We start from the raw sequence: 20956 nt of genomic DNA on the forward strand, positions 1-20956 counted from the left end.
AAATCTCCTTAAAAAAATACATAATGGTGAACCAGCGTAAAAAAAAAAATTGTCAAGTTTAGAGGTGCGCCCGTTCAACCCACGCAACTGCATGTACGTTGCTTAACCACTTCCCGACTGGCGCACGCCGATGTACGTCGGCAGGATGGCACGGCTGGGCAAATGGGCGTACAGGTAAGTCCCGTTGAATTTCCCGCTGTGCCATTGCGCACCGGCCGGGAGCTCACCGCGGGTCCCACGGACTCGATCGCCTCGAGGATACCCGCGATCGCCTCATGGAGAGGACGAACGGGGAGATGCTGATGTAAACAGCATCTCCCCGTTCTGCCTAGTGACAGTGTCACTGATCTCTGCTCCCTGTCATCGGGAGCAGAGATCAGTGACGTGTCACAGCTAGCCCATCCCCCCTACAGTTAGAAAACACTCCCTAGTACTGACTTAACCCCTCCCCGCCCCCTAGCGGTTAACCCCTTCACTGCCAGTGTCATTTACACAGGAATCAGTGCATTTTTATAGCACTGATTGCTGTATAAATGACAATGGTCCCAAAAATGTGTCAAAAATGTCCGATGTGTCCGCCATAATGTCACAGTAACAATAAAAATCGCTGATCGCCGCCATTACTAGTAAAAAAAAAAATATTAATAAAAATGCCCTAAAACTATCCCCTATTTTGTAAATGCTATAACTTTTGCGGAAACCAATCAATAAACGCTTATTGCGATTTTTTTTTTTAACCAAAAATATGTAGAAGAATACGTATCAGCTTAAACTGAGGAAAAAAAAAGTTTTTTTAATTAATTTGGGGGGTTTTATTATAGCAAAAAGTAAAAAATAATGCGTTTTTTTCAAAATTGTAGCTTTTTTTTTTTTTATAGCGCAAAAAATAAAAACCGCAGAGGTGATCAAATACCACCAAAAGAAAGCTCTATTTGTGGGAAAAAAAGGACGTCGATTTTGTTTGGGAGCCACGTCGCACAACCGCGCAATTGTCAGTTAAAGCGACACAGTGCCGAATCGCAAAAAACGCACTGGTCAGGAAGGGGGTAAATTTTTTCAGGGGCTGAAGTGGTTAACATTTACTAAGATTTTGGCTGCGCAGTGGACAAATGCATGTGAACGAGTGCAACAGCCGCTTGCGCATGCGCACTGCTTACATTGATCTCATGCAGTTCTACACGTACTTGCAGGCACAGCAGGCTTTCTCTGAAAAAGTTACTTTCTCATTCTATTTTGGGCATATTTGTTACTTGGGCAGTTGTTAGTAAACTTCCTCACATCACCCCATAATATTGGCACCTCCATCTTCTGTCAATATTGATTTGGAGATGCCGTACACCATGTCCATAGTGGCGCACAGATTGCATTCTCCCGTGTGCCGAGATCGCTATAGTAAATGGGGGATTGTTGCTGTTACTGGCGCACCATTTCGTAAATATGGAAATGTGCATTGTGCCTCGCCATGCGCCTCTACTGATGGCAAACGGCTTTCGTAAATCACCCCTATTGTGTGGTCTGATCGGGTCTGCCTAAAAAATGGTCAGATGGACCTAATCGGTCCGCTGGTGTGAAAGAGGCCTTAAAGCCAAAGAAGCTGCCATCTTTCTCAGTGTTTGCTCTGCAGCTGCCTTGACGCAGCACACGTGATTAGTTATGACACCAGCCATTTAGTAGTTTGACAGTTTGAGTACACAGGCAAATGTGACAGTTAGCATTCTCAGCATTCCAGGAATGTAACTGGTCTTTTTTAAACTGTAAAATTGATGGGGTTTATTTGCGCTTTAGGCCGTATTGTATCAGTTTACACCAGGGTGCTGCAAAAAAGAGTAAGACAGGTTACGTTTGCGCAGAGATATGTTACATAAAAGTGTAGAAATGTCATTTCAATAAAGTAAAAAAAAAGACAAGACTTTGTAAAAATGACAGACCTGGAATTCTTTAATTCTTCCTCAACCTCGTGAGACTTTTTTAGACTGAACAGAAAATGGTCTTGTACTTTGTACATTTCATACATTGCATAACAAATGTAAGCGCCGGGTCACAGACTCGCACACACATGACATTATGTAACTATTACACTTCATTAGCAAACAAGTGGTTCATCGCCATAGTAACAGACACTTTAGGGTCCGTCCTCACTAAAGAACCGCCCCGTGACATCACTACCGCCCAAAGTTCATAACTTCCGCCTGGGTTACCTCACTTCCGCCAGGATTTGTAGCAGCCGATTACCGGTGTGGTGTGATCGTGCAGGCGGCGTGGTCGGAGGGCCACTGCTAGCTGTACTCCCGGATGTAAACGTGCTCCTTCGCCTCCGTACACTTCCATTAGCCGGGGGGCCTTTGGAGACAGACAGCATCATGTTTAAAAAGTGAGTGGATCTCAGATGACACATGTGAGCGGATTCCAATGAAAGGCAAACTGCACGGCTTACCGGCAGCTGTCACTCAGAGATAATGGCGTCTGGCGATGGCGAGTTCGGCTCATTCACCCCAAGCTGGCCATCGTGTTTATCAATCATTTACCAAGTAAGAGATGAACATGATGAGGGTGTGCTGAGCATGTATTCCCTCTTCATCACCCTGACCTCAGGACCTGACCAGACCGCCACTTGTCAGAGGGGACAAGACTACACATTGGGATAACCTAAAGAAATATTCAACCCACAAGCACATCTCTATTATACTGCAGCTTACCAATTGTTAGATGTGATGGCTGCATTAGTTTTCTCTTTTATGCTTTCATCTATTTTCATCTGGTGATTGATCCAGCCAGTCTTTTGTTTTTCAAAAGCCTGAGCTCTCCAGCAGAATGTATTAGTTTACAGTGAAGAGATAAACCACTTAACACTGACAGGGGTGCTTACACTGGTCATCTTATATTCATGTAAGAAAATTATCCCTAAAGGGAAAAAAAAAAGTGGTAACTGATTTTAACACGTGTACAGCAGTTTGGCTTCAATTTGTTAGCGTAATTAAATCTGCTAATACATTTACCACTCTTCTCCCCCAAGCCTGACAATGCTGCTGTTCCTCCTGTGCTCATTCATCCAGACAGTGGCGGCCTGTCCATTAGGGGTGCCTCGGTGCCGCCCCCCTGTTCATGCATCCGGCCCCCATGCAGGATGCTCTATGCATGAATTCCAATTTTTAGGCACCTGATTAGAGCCAGAGGCTCTAATAGGCTTTAAAATAGGATGGGCTCGGGGTGTTACAATAGCGAATGAACATAAGCTATTGAAACGGCGATCCTCCTCCTGGCCAATCAGGAAGTGAGTCTGGGACCTGTTTCCCTGTTGACCGAAAGGAGAAGCGTCCCGATTGGCCACCGAGGAGAAGGAGGGAGGAAACGGAAGCTGCCGTGATGACCGCGGCGAGCAGGGGAAGCCGCCAGTGAAGCCCTGGAGAAGCGTTGCCCACCATAGATGGGGGTAAGTGCTCCAGCCCTGACCGACCACTGCAATATAATACATTTTTGGTTTAATACTGCTTTAAAGTGATTGTAAAGGTAATTTTTTTTTTTAACCATGTCTATACTTACCTGCTCTGTGCAATGGAATTGCACGAAGCAGCCACGAACCTCCTCCTCTTGGGTCCCCTGCTGGCACTCCTAGCCCCCCCTCTCTGTCTAGTGCTTCATTGGGGCACTCATGTGTGATGGCTACTGAGCCCCACTGCTGCATCCATTGACACAGACGGCTGTACTCAGCTGTGCCCTGCCCCCTTGTCACTGGCTTTGATTGACAGCACTGGGAACCAATGGCTCCCTGTGCCCCAGCAAAGACAGAGACGGTACGGTGAGGGGAGAGAAGAGCTGCAGACATGCACAGCAGTGGATCGAATGAGGGCTCAGGTAAGTAAAAAGTGAGGGGGGAATGCTGACACGTAAAACCTAAACATTTTTTACCTTAATGAAAGGAATGCATTAAGGTAAAAAAATGTTAAGCCTTTTTTTTTTTTTTTTTTCAGCCGGGGGGGGCCAGACCAAAAAAACTTAACGGGATGGGGAAATCCTCCCCGCTGTGCCTTTGTATTCTGACAGAGGGGACTCTAACACCCTTAGAATTTACTCATCACCACTGCCGCTGATATAGCAAAAATATACCAACTCTGTTAATGAAAAATCAATCAATAGGGAATGGGAACAGCCATACGTGGATCAAAATTCAGCCGGTTCCTGCTGAACTGTGCCAATTTTGACTCATGTATGGCTGGCTGGCTTTACTTTTTCATTTCCCCGATTAGTACCCATTTGTAAAGCTTGGGTGTACACTAGTAGAATGTCCTCCTTGATTTTAAAGGGGTTGTAAAGGTAAGATTTTTTTTTTTTTTAAATAACAAACATGTTATACTTACCTTCACTGTGCAGCTCGTTCTGCACAGAGTGGCCCCGAACCTGGTCTTCTGGGGTCCCTCGGCGGCTGTTTCAGCTCCTCCCTGCAAGCATTAACCACCTTAATGCGAGCTCCCTCGCATGGTGGTGAGTGCTTGCGGGCGCGCTCCCGTGATACAGCCGGCGGCTATAGCCGCTCGCTGTATCACTCGGCCCCGCCCCCCGGCGCGCCGCGTCATCAGATGTGATTGACAGCAGCGCGAGCCAATGGCTGCGCTGCTTTCAATCCATCCACTGCAGCCAATCAGCGACCAGGCTGAGCTGCAATGAAGATGACGAGAACGAGCAGCGAAGATTCGAGGCGTCAGGTAAGTAAAACGGGGGGGCTGGGGCTGGGGGCGGCGGTATTGTTATTTATGAAAAAATTTTTACCTTTACATCCCCTTTAACATTTTGATTTTGGAGTGAATGGATTTTAGTGAAGGAAAACCACATACGTTGTTAGAAATTCATACATTCGAGAAAAAATTTCCATCCTGTTCCTTTGAATTTTCTTGTCACTGCCACTGAAAACAAGCATTGATTTGACCCACTGATGATTAGAAAAACAAATGTTCTTACAACATTCCTAAAGAAAAAAAATTGAACTAAATTTTAATAGTGTATATACCTCTTGCCTAGGCGAGTTCTCCTCTCCCCTCCCTGCAGACTTCTGGGACAGCTAACAGGTCCCAGAAGGATGCGGGACTATTACCAATGCGCAGAGCGGCTCACGCATGCGCAGTTGTCACCCAACTGTGAAGCCGCAAGCTGTCACAGCCGGTGTCGGGTACCAAAGATGGCTGGAGAAAAGGGCTCTGGTGAGCACAGCACTGGATTCTGGGTCAGGTGAGTGGCTGTTTATTAAAAGTCAGCAGCTACAGTTTTTTTTTTTTTTTTTTTTTTTTGTAGCTCCTCTTTAATTACAGAACTTCAAAGTCGCAAATACAAATCTGTTAGGCTGTTTGCGTAACAATATTATTTTTTGTGACTTCAATTGGGCTTCTGTGGGATCTGTCTCTAGCCTGGCCAGAGAGCACAGTTGGAGGAAGTTCACAGTCTAGTAGAGCTGCACTATTCTGGATAAAATGAGAATCATGATTTTTTTTCTTAGAATAAAGATCACGATTCTCAGCGTAGCATCATTCACATTATACAAAAAAAATTGGGCTAACTTTACTGTTTCGTTTTTTTGTTTTTATATGTGTGTGTGTGTGTGTATATATGTATGTATGTATGTATGTGTATATATATATATATATATATATATATATATATATATATATATATATATATATATATATATATATATTGTATGTATGTATTTGGGGGTTCAAAGTAATTTTCTAGCAAAAAAAAAAAAAACAAAACAGATTTGAACTCAGCAAATTTCAGAAAAAGGCTTAGTCTTTAAGTGGTTAAGCTGACCTCTTTTACAGACTGAAGTTCATTCCTTTCATCTCTAAAAAGAACCAAATGATAATTGTTCCTAGAGGTCGACCGATATGGGTTTTTCTCTGGCCGATGCCGATACCGATATTTAGAAATCGCGGTGGCCGATGGCCGATATGTGATGCTGATTTTTTTTGGGCCAATATATTAGGCCGATTTTTTTTTTTTTTTTTTTTCTTTTTTTTTCCTCCTTCATCTCATAAAATCTAACAGTTAGACCCCTTTCACACTGGGGCGTTTTTTTAGGCGCTTTTGGGCTAAAAATAGCGCCTGTAAAGTGCCTGTAAAACAGCTTCCCTACAGTCTCAGTGTGATATCCCGAGTGCTTTCACACTGAGGTGATGCGCTGGCAGGATGTCTTTGGAGTGCTGTATACCGCTCCTCCACCACTCCTGCCCATTGAAATGAATGCGCACCGCTGCCGAAGCGGCTGCAAAGCGTTTTGGCAGCAGCACTTCAGGGGCGCATTTAACCCCTTCCTCGGCCGCTAGCTGGGTTATAAGCGCCCCGCTAGCAGCTGAATAGCGCCGCTAAAATGACGGTAAAGCGCCGCTAAAACTAACAGCGTTTTACCGTCAACGCCTGCCCGCTCCAGTGTGAAAGCAACCTTAAGTAATAAGCGATACAGAAAATTTTTTACATTTAAACATTTATTGAACAAAACAAACCTCCAATCAGTTCACTTGTATGTATAATTTAGATTAAAAAAAAAAAAACTATATCTTAAATATTAAATACACAAAAACAGGTAACCAAAACTTTTGGATGAAAAAAAATGGGCTAACTTTACTGCTTATTTTTTTTTTTTTTTTAATTAGTGTATTTTATTTTTAAAAAGACCGCTGCGCAAATACCGTGTGACATAAAATATTGCAACAACCGCTATTTTATTCCCTAGGGACTCTGCTAAAAAAATATATATATATATAATGTTTGGGGGTTCCAAGTGATTTTCTAGCAGAAAATACTGAATTTTTACTTGTAAGCAACAAATGTCAAAAAAGATTTAGTCTTTAAATGGTTAAACTGAGAACTTCCTACACACAGAGTTCAGTCTATTGATAAAAGAACCCGAAGAGATACAAATGTATCTTCTTATCAGATTTGGCAGGCTGCCCAGAGGAGGAGAGAAGAAACCTTCAGACAACTTGCAATTGACTTCTATTACAGAAGTCATTTGCAAGTCCCGCTGAAGTTATAATCGGCTTTAAGTAAAAAAAAGCCAAATATCGGTCGACCTCTAATTGTTCCTCTTTATCTCTCAGTGCTAAGCACTGTTGTGATAAACTTTGCCAGCCTTTTTTTTTTGACAGCTCTGAGCAGAGAACGGCTCAGCACTTACATGAATCAATGGTGGAAATGCTGGATTAAGATTGTCTAGCCATGTGACCAGCTAGTGTCACTCTAGTGTGGACACAGAAGACAGTAAAAACCCTGAAAATGTTATAACCCCCTCCTCGCTGTGTTCAAAGTTAAAGGAAGAGTTTGAGCTGAGTTCCACTTTAGATATAGATTCTATCATAGATATATTTCAAAGCCGCTTCAGGAAAAGATAATGTCTTGTGCCAATGTAATTTATTGTTTTCAATATGCTTTCAGATTTGATGAAAAAGAAAATGTGTCCAACTGCATTCAGTTAAAAACTTCAGTAATAAAAGGCATCAAAAACCAGCTGAATGAACAGTTCCCTGGGATAGACCAATGGCTTAACCAGATTATGCCAAAAAAGGACCCTGTGAAAATAGTGCGCTGGTAAGTGGACTTTACTGTAAAATATATAATATCTTTAAATTCAACGATATGCATCTCAGGTAGGCACTTCATAAATCTCAAGGTGAGGACAAATAGATTTAGAGAGTTTTTCTTTTCCCCGAGGGCCATGAATGCCATGAATGCCATAAATGCATAAAAGTAAATGCAGTTAATTTAATTGGCCAAGTGGCCATGGGTTATTGTTTACTAATTGTGTGTTATTAGAGATGTGACTGTTTATTTTACATTTGCTTATGTTTTATGAGGTCTGTATAAAATACTGTTTTTATATTGTGAGAAGTAGCTTTGTGAGCTGCTTGTAAATTTTATTTTACAATGACAATAAATGCGGTCTTAGCTCTAGACTTGTGACTGAAGTTTAAGGTTGAAGTCTCATACAAACACCTGTGCAGCGCTTTGCGGGCTACCATGACCCTCTCCCAGGCATGTGCTTATGTACGCTTGTGTGAAGGAGGCCAAACTATCTGTCCCGTGTCTCCACCCTGCCAATGACAGGATCACTAAAGAACCACTTAACTTCTTATATGAAGTTGCTTCCTCACTGGCTGATATCGCTCACTTTTTAGTCCAGCAAGAGATTGGCTTGATTTGGTAGGTGGTTCTCTTACATGGATGATTCTTTTACTGTTGTGTCACCAATGGCAGATTCTTCTATCTGACATCACCCTAAGGCTCACTTACCTGTGTTTTTTTTTTTTTTGAGGCTGAGCCAGTGGCCAGTCGGGCATCTGGGTGTATCCCGACATTATTGTTGGGATCCCTGCAGAGTTGAACTAGTTCTGAGGCGTCAGCCAACAGCAAGCTTTAGCCCACTGTTGGCTGAATCAGGGACACTGGAGTGCAGGACTAAGTGCACACCTGTGATCCCCAGGTGAAGTATGGCCAAAAAGCTTGCTACTAAATTATTTAATACTTAAGGATGAGTCCTTTTTCTAGCACATCCCCTCCCCTCTCGCCCTCTCCTCCTTTGGAAGTATAATTCTGATTACTGTTTGTGCTGGCTAAGCTCCTCCATCCCTCCTTGATAAAAATATCAATTAAAATTAGCAGCTGCATGTCTTAACCCTAGTATTTATGTGTTATAAATACATAATGCAGGTAAGAAATGAAAAATCATATAAGACAGATGCTAAATAGCACCACCATAGTCAAGTATGTTGTTTTTTTTCTGTGCATCTCTATTCTCTGCAGTATTTTTTTTATTTATTTAAACCATCACATTTAAGGTATGTAGCAGACAATCAGGAGTGTAACAAAATCGTATAGTTAAATTAAGAGTGAAATGAATTTCACAATTTCCAGCAAAACATAGGGCAAGAGGTAAAAGGTACAGTGACTTGAAAAGGTATTCATACCTCTTGAAATTTTCCACATTTTGGCTTGTTAAAACAAAAACGTAAATGTGTTTTATTGGGATTTTATGTGATAGACCAACACAAAGTGGCACATAATTGTGAAGTGGAAGCAAAATGATAAATGGTTTTCAATTATTTATTTATTTTTTTTTTTTACAAATATCTGAAAAGTGTGGCATGCATTTGTATTTAACCCCCTTTACTCTGATACCCCTAAACTAAAATCTATTGGAACCAATTGCCATCAGAAGTAACCTAATTAGTAAATATAGTCCACCTGTGGGTAATTTTAATCTCTGTACAAATACAGCTGTTCCGTGAAGCCCTCAGGTTTGTTGGGGATCCTTGGTGAACAAACAGCCTCTTGAAGGCCAAGGAATACACCAGGCTGGTCAGTGATAATGTTGTGGAGAAGTTTAAAGCAGGGTTAGGTTATAAAAAAAATCCCAAGTTTTGAACATCTTATGGAGCACTGTTCAATTCATCATCCGAAAATGGAAAGAGTATGGCCCAACTGAAAACCAAAACCTACCAAGACATGGCTGTCCACCTAAACTGACAGGCCAGGCAAGGAGAGCATTAATCGGAGATGTAGTAAAGAGGCCCATGGTAACTTTGGAGGAGCTGCAGAGATCCACAGCTCAGGTAGCAGAATCGGTCCACAGGGCAACTATTCCATCTATTTTGCAAAGAAGAATGGGCAAAAATGTCAGTATCTAGACATGCAAATCTGGTAGAGATATCCCCAAAAAGACTTGCAGCTGTAATTGCAGCTGAAGGTGGTTCTACAAAGTATTGACTTGGGGGGGGGGGGGGGGGGATACACATGCACGCCACTCTTTTCAGATATTCATTTGTAAAAAAACTTCAAAACCGTTTATCATTTTCCTTTTACTATAAAATTATGTGCCACTTTGTGTTGGTCTATCACATTACCAATAAAACACATTTACGTTTTTTGGTTATAACATGACAAAATGTGGAACATTTCAAGGGGTATGAATACTTTTTCAAGGCACTGTATAGTAACAGGTCATGCAACATATTAATATATTCAGTATTATTGTGTCAGAAGGAAGGGGGTAGAACAGCAACACCAGGTTTTTTTTTTTTTCCCCCTCACTGGGAAAGAAAATGTACAGCGAAAAGAAAAAGGGCATTTGCTTGTAGGAGAATGGGACAGGGACAAGAATGGGTTGGCAATGTATTAGAAGAATGGCAGGGAAAAAGAGGAGAGATGAAGGCAAGGACAAGAAGAGAGGAGTGATGTTATGTGTAATAGGCATGCTGCTGGATTGTGACCCACATCTACTAAAGCGGGATTCCGGCCTTAAAAAAAATTAAAAATTAAAAGTCAGCAGCTACAAACACTGTAGCTGCTGACTTTAAATAAGTACTTACCTGTCCTGGGTGCCCGCAATGTCAGCCGCCCGAGGCCGACCTGTCCCTCGCGTCTTGGGTCCCGGCACCGCTATCCTAGGTAAGGGAAACAGGCAGTGGAGCCTTGCGACTTCACTACCAGTAACCTACTGGGCACGCGCAAACGCTCTGTGAATGGCCCCGTGGTGTTCTGGGAACACGCACAGTACCCAGAAGACAACGGGGCTGCTCACCGAGGAGCAGAACGCGCCACGGAATAGGAAGAGGCAGATTAGGAAGACTGCCTAGCAACAAGGGTTTAGGTAAGTTTAAACTTTTTTTTTTTTTTTTTTTCAGGGTGGCTCTCCACTTAAAGTGGATGTAAACCCAATGTCATCCTTTCTAAACTACTGCCATAGGGGTTATCTATAAGGATATACATGCCTCCTGCATGTATCTTTACCTGTCAAACGTCTCCCCTCTGTCTGTTATTAGACCCGAAAAAGTGCATATTCTGTGGGTGGGTCTGTTGTCTGGAGCTCGGTGGGTGGAGTCGTGATGTCAGTAGACTCCCCGCCCACCTCTACACTCCCCTTGTCAATATGCATTTTCTCCTGTGTATTCCTAACACTGAACTTCTGCTGAACTTCTGCTATGATCTCTAACATCCAGTGAAAAGACAGGAAAGTATTATTATTATTATTATATTATACAGGATTTATATAGCGCCAACAGTTTACGCAGAGCTTTACAATATAAAAGGGGGACAATACAGTTATAATACAATAAGATACAAGAGGATAAAGAGGGCCCTGCTCAGAAGAGCTTACAATCTAATAGGGTGGGCCAGGTGGTACAAAAGGTTGTAACTGTGGGGAATGAGCTGATGGAAGTGGTAAAAGATTAGTTAGAGACGTTATAGGCTTTCCTGAAGAGATGAGTTTTCAGGGATCGCCTGAAGGTAGCAAGAGTAGGGGATAGCCGGACAGGTGGAGGTAGCGAGTTCCAGAGGATGGGTGAGGCTCTGGAGAAATCCTGGAGACGAGCATGAGAGGAGGAGATGAGGGCTTGAGAGAAGGAGGTCTTGAGAAGAGCGGAGAGGACGATTTGGGTGATATTTGGAGATAAGATTGGTGATGTAGCTCGGAGCAGAGTTATGAATGGCTTTGTATGTTGTGGTTAGTATTTTGAATTTAATTTGCTGGGTGATTGGAGGAGAGGGTTGGCAGACACTGAGCGGTTGGTAAGGTGGATAAGTCTGGCAGCAGCATTCATGATAGACTGGAGAGGGGATAGCCTATGGAGAGGCAGGCCAATGAGAAGGGAGTTGCAATAGTCAAGGCGAGAGTAACCACATGACTTCAGCATGCCAAATCATGCTGAGGTGTGGAATATCCAATCCTTGCAAAGCTGCTGAAGAAAGGAATGGGAGGGAATTAAAACATAATGCATGTCTCTTAGGCTAGTGCACGAGATGTAAATCGCATGTCAATCACAGCAAGGGGGAGTATTTGATAAAGTTTTTCTCTGTCAAGATTTATCTCACTGAACAATAAAAAAGAGGATTGCTCAGAGATGGATTAACTCTGTGTGGCAAGACTGGGCTCAAATAATAGCAAATCTTATACTCTACAGTATGATATAAAAAAAAAAATTCGGGTTTACATCCACTTTAAGTTGAGTTTAATTGTGTCAGTGACATGTTTCCAGAAGAGGCAGATTTTTGGGTATTGCCAGAAAATATGTACAATAGCATAGTGTCTCTTTGTTCTACAGCACCAACAGGTTTCTGAGATTTGAGGAACATTTTATGCAAAACAGCAGGTACTAGTCAACGGATTTTGTTGAGGGATTTTACTATATTTATAGAGCCAGATAGACTTGTCAAGATGATCTTTGGCCATTGGCTCATCTGTGGGCCTCCTGTATTTTGTTGGTTTACAGATGACCTGTTTGTCATTCTGTGTCTGTTCTTTGGGAAAAGCATTCTATAAATAAAGGAGAAAAAACAGGAGGTACTTTTTACCATCTTGATAAAATCTTGTTTCTTTATCGTACATCACGGGACACAGAGCCACAGTAATTACTGTCTGGGTTATATGGCACCTCCAGGTGATGGACACTGGCACACACTAGACAGGAAGTTCAATTCCCCATATAACCCCTCCTCTTACTGGGAGTACCTCAGTTTTTTGGCCAGTGTCTTAGGTGTTGGTCACGAGTAAAGATGTGCTAGGCTGAGCTCCACTGGAATATTCCTTTTGCTGGGGCAAGCCATGCAACTGGATCCATTCAAAGTGTATTTTCCACGCTGAATTTAATGGTACCCGGGCCTTGTGTCCGAAGAAACAAGGTTTTGCCTGTAATGCTTCTCTTTTTAGAGATCTAGACCCCGGGATCCAGTATTTGTTTTTATTTTCAGCCATATTCCTGGTGAGGTGCTTTACAGGCCCAGGAGTGTGGATCCCCCGATTAAAAAGGGGCCTGGTTCCTGAAGGTTTTTTAATGGAGCCCACCGTGAAGGGTCAAGATTGGGTCTGGTTTTACCAGAACCCTGCAGCTGGATAAGGTATTTCTCCTTTAAAGTAAATGTTGTCATGCCTATAGTCACCGCCGGGGGCTGTCAAGAGCATGTACCTGATTCCATGCTTGTCAGTCTCGCCTGTGTGTCGCAAGCTGCATGCTTCCTCCAGCCCAAGCCCCAGGTAAGACGCAGGGAAGGGGGTTTCTTTCCCCTTGGGAATGTTCCCCTACCTAGGTCCTCCATCCGGCGGCTCTCCTCCATCCCAGCCCTCCTCCACATACGATCCAGTCGGATCGGAGCCCGCTCGTGCGGCAAAGCTGTATCTTTGAAAAAGATGGGGGGGGGGCGCGATGGGTGGTTGGAGGAAGGGTCGTCGGCGTGCTTCAGCGTCCACAATGTGGGCTATGTAACTATAAAGTGCACCTTTTTTCAAGTGCATACAGCTGAAGGAGGGACACAGAGCAGACGGGTCGCATGTGAGTTTTGGTTGACGCAGGCATTTCCAGGACACATTTACTTTGCATCAGGCTGGGCTTAATAGCAGCGGCAGTTGCTGGACTATTGCTCAGCAGTAGGTGCATTTTTTTGGCAGTACCGTTTGTGCTCAGCACCATGACCAGAGAGAGTGGTAAAAATACCACAAAAAACAAGGGCACAAAAGGGTCGCCCTAAGGACCCCACCTCTGCAACACCACCAACTCTGCAACATCCTCAACTATCGGTGGATTAGAGGAAAGGTTAGCGGCTTTAATCACATCTTCACAGAGTGGAAGAAAACGCATTAGGTCCCCTTCTACCACCCAGGATCCTCAAACAGAGGAACGTTGGAAGGGGAAAATGAATCCCCCTCAGGGGACAATGGAGAGACTGACTCCTCTTCTGAGGGATCAAGTGGGGAAGGACCTTCTTCAGCTTCGCGTACTGGGAAGTTGCTGGTGCATTCTCTTACTAAAATGGTCCGCTCCAGATTTAAGCTACCTTTAACTGAGTCCGTTGAAGAGCCCACTTCTTGTTAGGGTTCACTAAAGCCTCCTCATGCCTTGCGTGCCTTTCCTGTACATTGATTGCTGGAAAAGCTTATGTATTCTGAGTGGGATCACCCAGATAAGCATTTTTTCCCTCCTAAAAAAGTTTTCAACACTTTACCCTATGGAGGAAAAATTCACTAAGATGTGGAGTATACCAGCAATTGAAGCTGCTATATCCTCTGTCAATAAAAGTTTGACTTGTCCGGTTGACAATGCACAAATGCTTCAGGATCCAACTGATAAGAGATTGGAATTCCTGTTAAAAAATATTTTTTCCTTGGCAGGTTCAGTGGCTCAACCTGCAGTGGTGGCAATTGGGGTATGTCAATCCTTGAGAGACTATTTGAAAAAGGTGCTCAAGGTTTTCCCTGAACAGCAGGCCCAGGAGTTGGCTGAGCTGCCAGCAGCTTTGTGTTTTGCAATTGACGCAATCAGAGATTCTATTCTTCAAACCTCTCACCTTACGCTTGGGTTGGTGAATGTGCCTGCGTAGAATCTTATGGTTGAAAAATTGGTCAGCCGAAGTGCCATGCAAAAAGCTCTTGGCTGGTTTTCCTTTCCGTGGTGAAAAGCTGTTTGGGGATGATTTGGACAAACATCTCCAAAAAATATTAAATGGGAAAAGTACCCTTTTGCCAGTTAAGAAAAAGAGTTAACGGGCTCTTTTTTCCAGTGCCAGGGGCATCAGCCTCCAGGCAGTCGTGACGGCCTCCACCGTCAGGTTCAAGAGGTAAACCTCGGGGTCAACCCCAGGGACAAAAGAAATCCTGGGGGAGGAAACCCACAAGACAAAACGCTAAAGCCTCTTTATGAAGGGGCACCCCCTGCTTGTTCGTGTGGGGGGAAGGGTCTGGCAGGAAGAATTTTGAGACAGATGGGTGGTCTCCACAGTAGCTCGAGGTTACAAACTAGAGTTCAGAGAATTCCCGTTTCCTCAGGTCAAATGTCCCCAAAGATCCAGAGAAAGGGAAGTCTCTCTTTCTAGCATTAGACTGACTTTTGTCACAAAAAGTGATCATGATGGTCCCAATGGAAGAGCAGGGGTTGGGGGTTTTATTCAAACCTTTTCATGGTGCCAAAACCAAATGGAGATGTCAGGCCCATTCTAGATCTGAAAGATCTAAACCCGTTCCTGAAAATTCGCTCTTTTTGCATGGAATCGATCCGATCAGTAGTCTCCGTCCTACAAGGAGGAGAACTTCTGGCATCAATCGACATCAAGGATGCATACCTGCATGTACCTATTTTCCCCGCTCACCAGAAATATCTGCGTTTCGAAGTAGAAAAACTTCATTTTCAGTTTGTAGCCTTGCCTTTTGGTCTAGCTACTGCACCTCGGGTGTTTACAAAACTTCTGGCCCTTCCTCTGGCCAGATTAAGGACTCGGGTATAATGATAATAGCATACCTAGACCACCTGCTCTTGATAGACCGGTCGGTAGCCCGCCTGGACCAAAGCATGGTCACCACAGTCAACTACCTGGAATACCTAGGTTATGTCCTCAACCTAGAGAAATCTTCTTTAAAGCCAGTAAGAAGATTAGAGTACTTGGGTCTGATTATAGGTACAGCCCAGAAGAGGGTGTTCTTACCCCAGGCAAAGAAGGGTCCTTCTATCCGCCTTTGTATGAGGTTGTTGGGTAAGATAGTGGCTTCATTCAAAGCAGTTCCCTATGCTCAGTTTCATTTGAGACTGCTGCAAAACAGTATCCTGTTGGCTTGGAACAAGAAGATCCAAGCACTAGATTTTCCGTCGCCAAAAGTGTGTCAGAGCCTCAGTTGGTGGAGGATACCCAAGAATCTGCAGAAGGGGAAATCCTTACCAGTTACCTGGAAGGTGGTAACAACAGATGCCAGCCTTTCAGGTTGGGGAAGCAGTCTTGGAAGAGACGTCGGTCCAAGAGAAATGGTCCAGAACCGAAAGGACTTTGCCCATCAACGTCTTAGAGATTTGGGCAGCGTACCTAGCCCTAAGGGCCTGGACATTCAGGTTGCGGAGTTCTGTCAGGATTCAATCCAACAATGCCACGGCAGTGGCTTATATCAATCACAGGGGGGCACCAGAAGTCGGGCAGCCCAGGGAGAGGTAAACCAGATCCTAACCTCGGCAGAAAAGCATGTGCCGTGCATATCGGCAATCTTCATTCCAGGAGTAGAGAACTGGCAGGCGAGCTACTTAAGTCGCCAGCAGTTGTTCCCGGGGGAATGGTCCCTTCACCCTGACATCTTCCTGGCTATATGCCAAAGATGGGGTATCCCAGACGTAGATCTGTTTGCGTCCAGGTTCAACAACAAAGTCGACAACTTTGTGTCAAGAACACGGAATCCACTCGCATGTGGAACAGATGCGTTGGTGACCCAGTGGGATCAGTTTTCACTGATTTATGTGTTCCCTCCTATTCTGCTACTACCTCAAATTCTTTGCAGGATCCACAAGATCTTGGTATACAGAAATAGTAAAGATGGTGGTAGGGGCCCCATGGCCCCTACCACCACGTCTATACCTGCTGTCAGGTCACTTTGAGGCTAGGTGACAGATGCACACCGTTGGGATCAGGAGTGCACCGCAAGGCAGTGGACCCTACGGCTGACTGCTGCGGATGGCAGTCCAGGTGGTAAGGAAGGCAGGGCCGCTGGAACACCAACACGGATCCCACCGGGGTTAGAGCGTAAGATTCCCTGGGGCGCGGAGTCTAAGAGCCAGCAGGTGTTCACCAGAGCCTCTAGTGGTGAGGATGGACTGGGCTGCAACTGGCTCCAGGTCGCGACCCCCCAGCTCACACCCACAGTAGTCAACAGGAGGATAGTAGAGAAATAAGCCAAGGTCAGGGCCACAAGCAGACAAGGACAACAGAGTTCACGCCAAGGTTCAGGGTCACAGGCAAACAGGGATGGTCGGGGACACGCCAAAGGTCAGGATCACGAGCAGACAGGAATAGTAGAGAACACGCCAAGGTCGGTAACGGAAACAAACGTAGAGCATACGGCAGGCAGGAACAGGAAGCCAAAACATACAAAGGTTGATCAGCAGGGCTGGCCTGCAGTGAAGAGGTTAATATAGAGTTCTCTGATAGGAGCTGGGGTGGAGCCATGCTAGAGGAGAGTTAATGAAAGCAGTCAGGTGAGAGTCAGCTGGTCTTTAGAGATGAACACATGGAGACAGGTAAGCTGACAGACAAAACTCTATTGCATAACCATGACACCTGCTATCGCAGAGACCAGTGTTCCATCCTACTTTACAAACGCTAAATTTAACGGTTTGGCTATTGAAACTCATATTCTGAACAATCGTGGGCTTTCAGGCTTAGTGATATCTACTTTGATTAATGTAAGGAAGCCAGCTTCCAGAGTCATTTATTATAGAGTCTGGAAGGCATATGTTTCCTGGTGTGAATCCAAGGGTTGGCATCCTAGAAAGTATGTCATAGGTAGAATCCTTGCCTTTTTGCAGATGGGGTTAGAGATGAAACTGGCCTTGAGTACTATCAAGGGCCAAGTCTCGGCCTTATCTGTATTGTTTCAATGTCCGTTTTCTTCACATTCTTTGGTCCGAAGCTTTATACAGGGGGTAACGCAGCTTAATCGACCGGTTAGAGCACCCCTGAATCCTTGGAAATTGAATTTAGTTCTATCGGCGTTACAGAAACAGCCTTTTGAGCCGATATGACATATTCCTTTGGTCCTTTTAACAAGAAAGAAGCTAGTTTTTCTGGTAGCCATTTCTTCTGCAAGAAGGGTATCAGAGTTGGCAGCTCTTTCTTGTAAAGAGCCATATTTAATCATTCACAAGAATAGAGTAGTATTGCGTCCTCATCCTAGCTTTCTGCCAAAAGGTAGTTTCAGGTTTTCACCTAAACCAGGATATTGTTTTACCTTTGTTTTTTCCGGAACCCTGTTCTAAGGAAGAAAAGTCACAACATTCTTTGGATGTAGTGAGAGCAGTCCAAATCTATTTGAAGGCGACTACCCAGATTCAGAAAACAGATGGGGTGTTGCCTGCAGGTCCTAGGAAAGGACAGGCATCATCAAAATCCACTATTGCCAAATGGATTCGGCAAGTAATTATTCAAGCTTGTGGTTTGAAGAGGAAAGTTCCACCTTTTCAAATCAAAGCACACTCCACCAGGGCTGTTAGTGCTTCGTGGGCAGTGCATCACCAAGCCTCCATGGTTCAAATCTGCAAAGCCGCAACTTGGTCTTCAGTCCATACATAATACAAAAATAATTTTGATCCCCTGCAAATTTTGTAAGTTTGCCCACTTCCATAGAAATAAAGGGTCTATAATTTTTTTATCATGGGTGTATTTTAAATGATAGAGACAGAATGTCAACCAAAAATTCAGAAAAAAACATGATACAAATGTTATAAATTGAGTTGTAGTTCAGTGAGTAAAATTAGTATTTGATTGACCAGCAAAACATGAGTTAGTACTTTAGTGGAGAAAGCCTTGTTGGCAAGCACAGAGGTAAGACATTTCTTGTAGTTAGTGACCAGGTTTACACACATCTGAGGAGGTATTCATGAATCACTAATAAAATCACATGGTAATAAGACAATATTGTCACAAATTAAAAAGCGCTAATGCATGCATGACCCTGCTATATCAAGACTAATACCAAAGAGGAAGGATGGACTTGAAAGGAAATGAGTTTCCCAAGGGTGACACCAAAGCTAATTGTAGCAAAGGTGTATCCAGCTTTCAATTAACTGCAGAGATCTGCTGTTTTCTGTGATTGACCGGAGGAGGGATTTTGATCCACTTGTCTTTACAGATCTTCTCTAAATCCTTAAGGTTTCTTAGCTGTCGCTTGGCAACTCGTAGTTTTTAGCTCACGCCCATACATTTTCTATAGGTTTAAGGTCTGGAGACTGGCTAGGCCACTCAATGGCCCTAATGTGTCTTGAGCCACTCTTTTGTTGCCTTGGTGTTATGTTTTGGTCATTGTCATGCTGGAAGACCCATCAATGATCCATCTTCAGTGTTCTGGCTGAGGAAAGAAGGTTCTCGATTTTTACTATACATGGCCCCATCCATTGGCCCCTCAATGCAGCAAAGTCGAAGTAAAATGCTGACTATGACCCTAAGAACACCATCCCTACAGTCAAGCACAGAGATGCAAACATTATGCTTTAGGGCTGTTTCTCTGCTAAAGGTATGGGCCGACTTTGCCACATTGAGGACCCAATGAACGGGGTCATGTATTGTAAAATCTTGGACGAGAACCTTCTTCCCTCAGCCAGAACACTGAAGATGGGTCCTCCAGCATGGCCCAAAACATAAGGCAACAAATGAGTGGCTCAAGAAGAAGCATATTAAGGTCATGGAGTTGCCTACTTAGTCTGCAGACTTTAATCCTATAGAAAATTTTATGGAAGAAGCTGAAACTTCAAGTTGCAAAGAGACAGCCAAGAAATCTTAAGGATTTAGAGAAGATCTGTAAAGAAGAGTGGACCAAAATCCCTCCTGAGAAGTGTGCAAACCTGGTCACTAACTACAAGAAACGTCTTACCTCTGTGCTTGCCAACAAGAGTTTTTTCACCAAGTACTAAGTCATGTTTTGCTTGGAGATCAAATACTTATTTTACTCATTGAACTGCAACTTAATTTATATAACATTTGTTTTATGTGTTTTTTCAGATTTTTTTTTTGGTTGATATTATGTCTCCATCATTTAAAATAAACCTATGATAACAATCCTAGACCCTTTCTTTGTAAGTGGGTAAACTTACAAAATCTGCAGGGGATCTAATAATTTTCCCCACTGTATATGTAATTCCAATCATATTTTAAAGTCTTTTCTCATAAGTAGATTTAAAGAAAATAATTGTTTTTTATAACTAATCCAGCTGATGGTTCGTTTTCTTTTAGAATGCACAGATTTATAGAAGTGGTATATTTTCCTTTTGACCGGGTATGGTTTTTGTCTCTACAGCCATGAACATATAGAAATTTTAACTGTAAATGGAGAGTTACTGTTCTTTAGACAGCGAGAGGGTACTTTCTATCCAACACTGAGGCTGCTTCACAAATGTAAGTTTACATGTGTTAGTAACATAGCGTTTGTTAGTAAAATTGTACGTATCACTGCAACTACTTAGTGTATCCTGGAGAATTATACCTTGTTTTGGGGCCTTCATTTGGTGATAAATGGTAATGGATATCTCTTGATTCTGTATTGGCTGATCTGCACATCCCACTGACTATGTGCCTGCGAGACATTAGTCTCAGCAACCCACTGCAGAAAATCGCAACAAACCACTGAAGCCCTTTGGTTTCACCCTTTTTTTTTTAGCCTCCTGTACTTCCTGGCCATTCCTGGAGGCAGCCATGTGCCAGTAGGCTAGGCTTGCTTGGCTTATAGCTATGGGGACTGCTATAGGTGATGCTTCTTTTTATATTTCCTGATCACTTGTACAGAGGTGGGTATTATACTGTTTTTGATACAATGTTGGTTGATTTTTGTGGAACGCAAGGTACAATGCCTGGAAGATGATCAGTCCAAACACCTGGTATTCCCATTCTCGGGAGAAGTAGTAGAATGTGTTTTGGGGTGAATTTCTAAGAGTGTTTATGCTGTGTATGAAAAAGATCCTATTAACCACTAAAGTATCGGGCACTTTTAATCCCTTCCTGCCCAGGCCAATTTTCAGCTTACAGCGCTGTCGCACTTTGGTGAAAATTACGCGGTAATGCAACACTGTACCCAAACTAATTTTTAATTATTTTGTTCATACAACTAGAGATTTCTTTTGGGGGTATTAAATCACCACTGTTTATTTTATTTTTTTTTGCTAAATAAACTAAACCGCCAAAATTTTGATTGTTATCAAAGTTTGCAAAATATTATTTATAAATCTAGACCAAAATGTATTCCGACACATTTCTTTGGTGAAAATAACCCAAATCAGTGTATATTATTTAGTCTGTAGTAAAGTCATAGTCCACAAACTATTGTATATATCTGAAAATTGATCAATCCTGATGTACTGACGGTTTATCTAATTTCTTTAGGTCCAAAAAATGTCAGGACAGTACAAATATCCCCCAAATGACCCCTTTTTGGAAAATAGACAGTCCAAGGTATTTAGTAAGA

General features: G+C 43.2%; 1 protein-coding gene across 1 annotated transcript in view; it reads left to right on the forward strand.

The window, feature by feature from the left end:
• The first annotated feature begins 2168 nt into the window (after positions 1 to 2168).
• The window catches only part of MCTS1 (MCTS1 re-initiation and release factor), a 41850-nt gene continuing 23062 nt past the window's right edge, over positions 2169 to 20956 (forward strand). Inside the window, exons 1-3 of the mRNA XM_073599450.1 lie at positions 2169 to 2371; positions 7423 to 7575; positions 19796 to 19893. Coding sequence (XP_073455551.1) covers positions 2361 to 2371; positions 7423 to 7575; positions 19796 to 19893 — 262 coding nt within the window. The 5' untranslated portion in view covers positions 2169 to 2360. The remainder of the gene's footprint in view (positions 2372 to 7422; positions 7576 to 19795; positions 19894 to 20956) is intronic.

The sequence above is a fragment of the Aquarana catesbeiana genome, linkage group LG09 (assembly GCF_042186555.1).
Source record: "Aquarana catesbeiana isolate 2022-GZ linkage group LG09, ASM4218655v1, whole genome shotgun sequence".
NCBI lineage: Eukaryota > Metazoa > Chordata > Amphibia > Anura > Ranidae > Aquarana > Aquarana catesbeiana.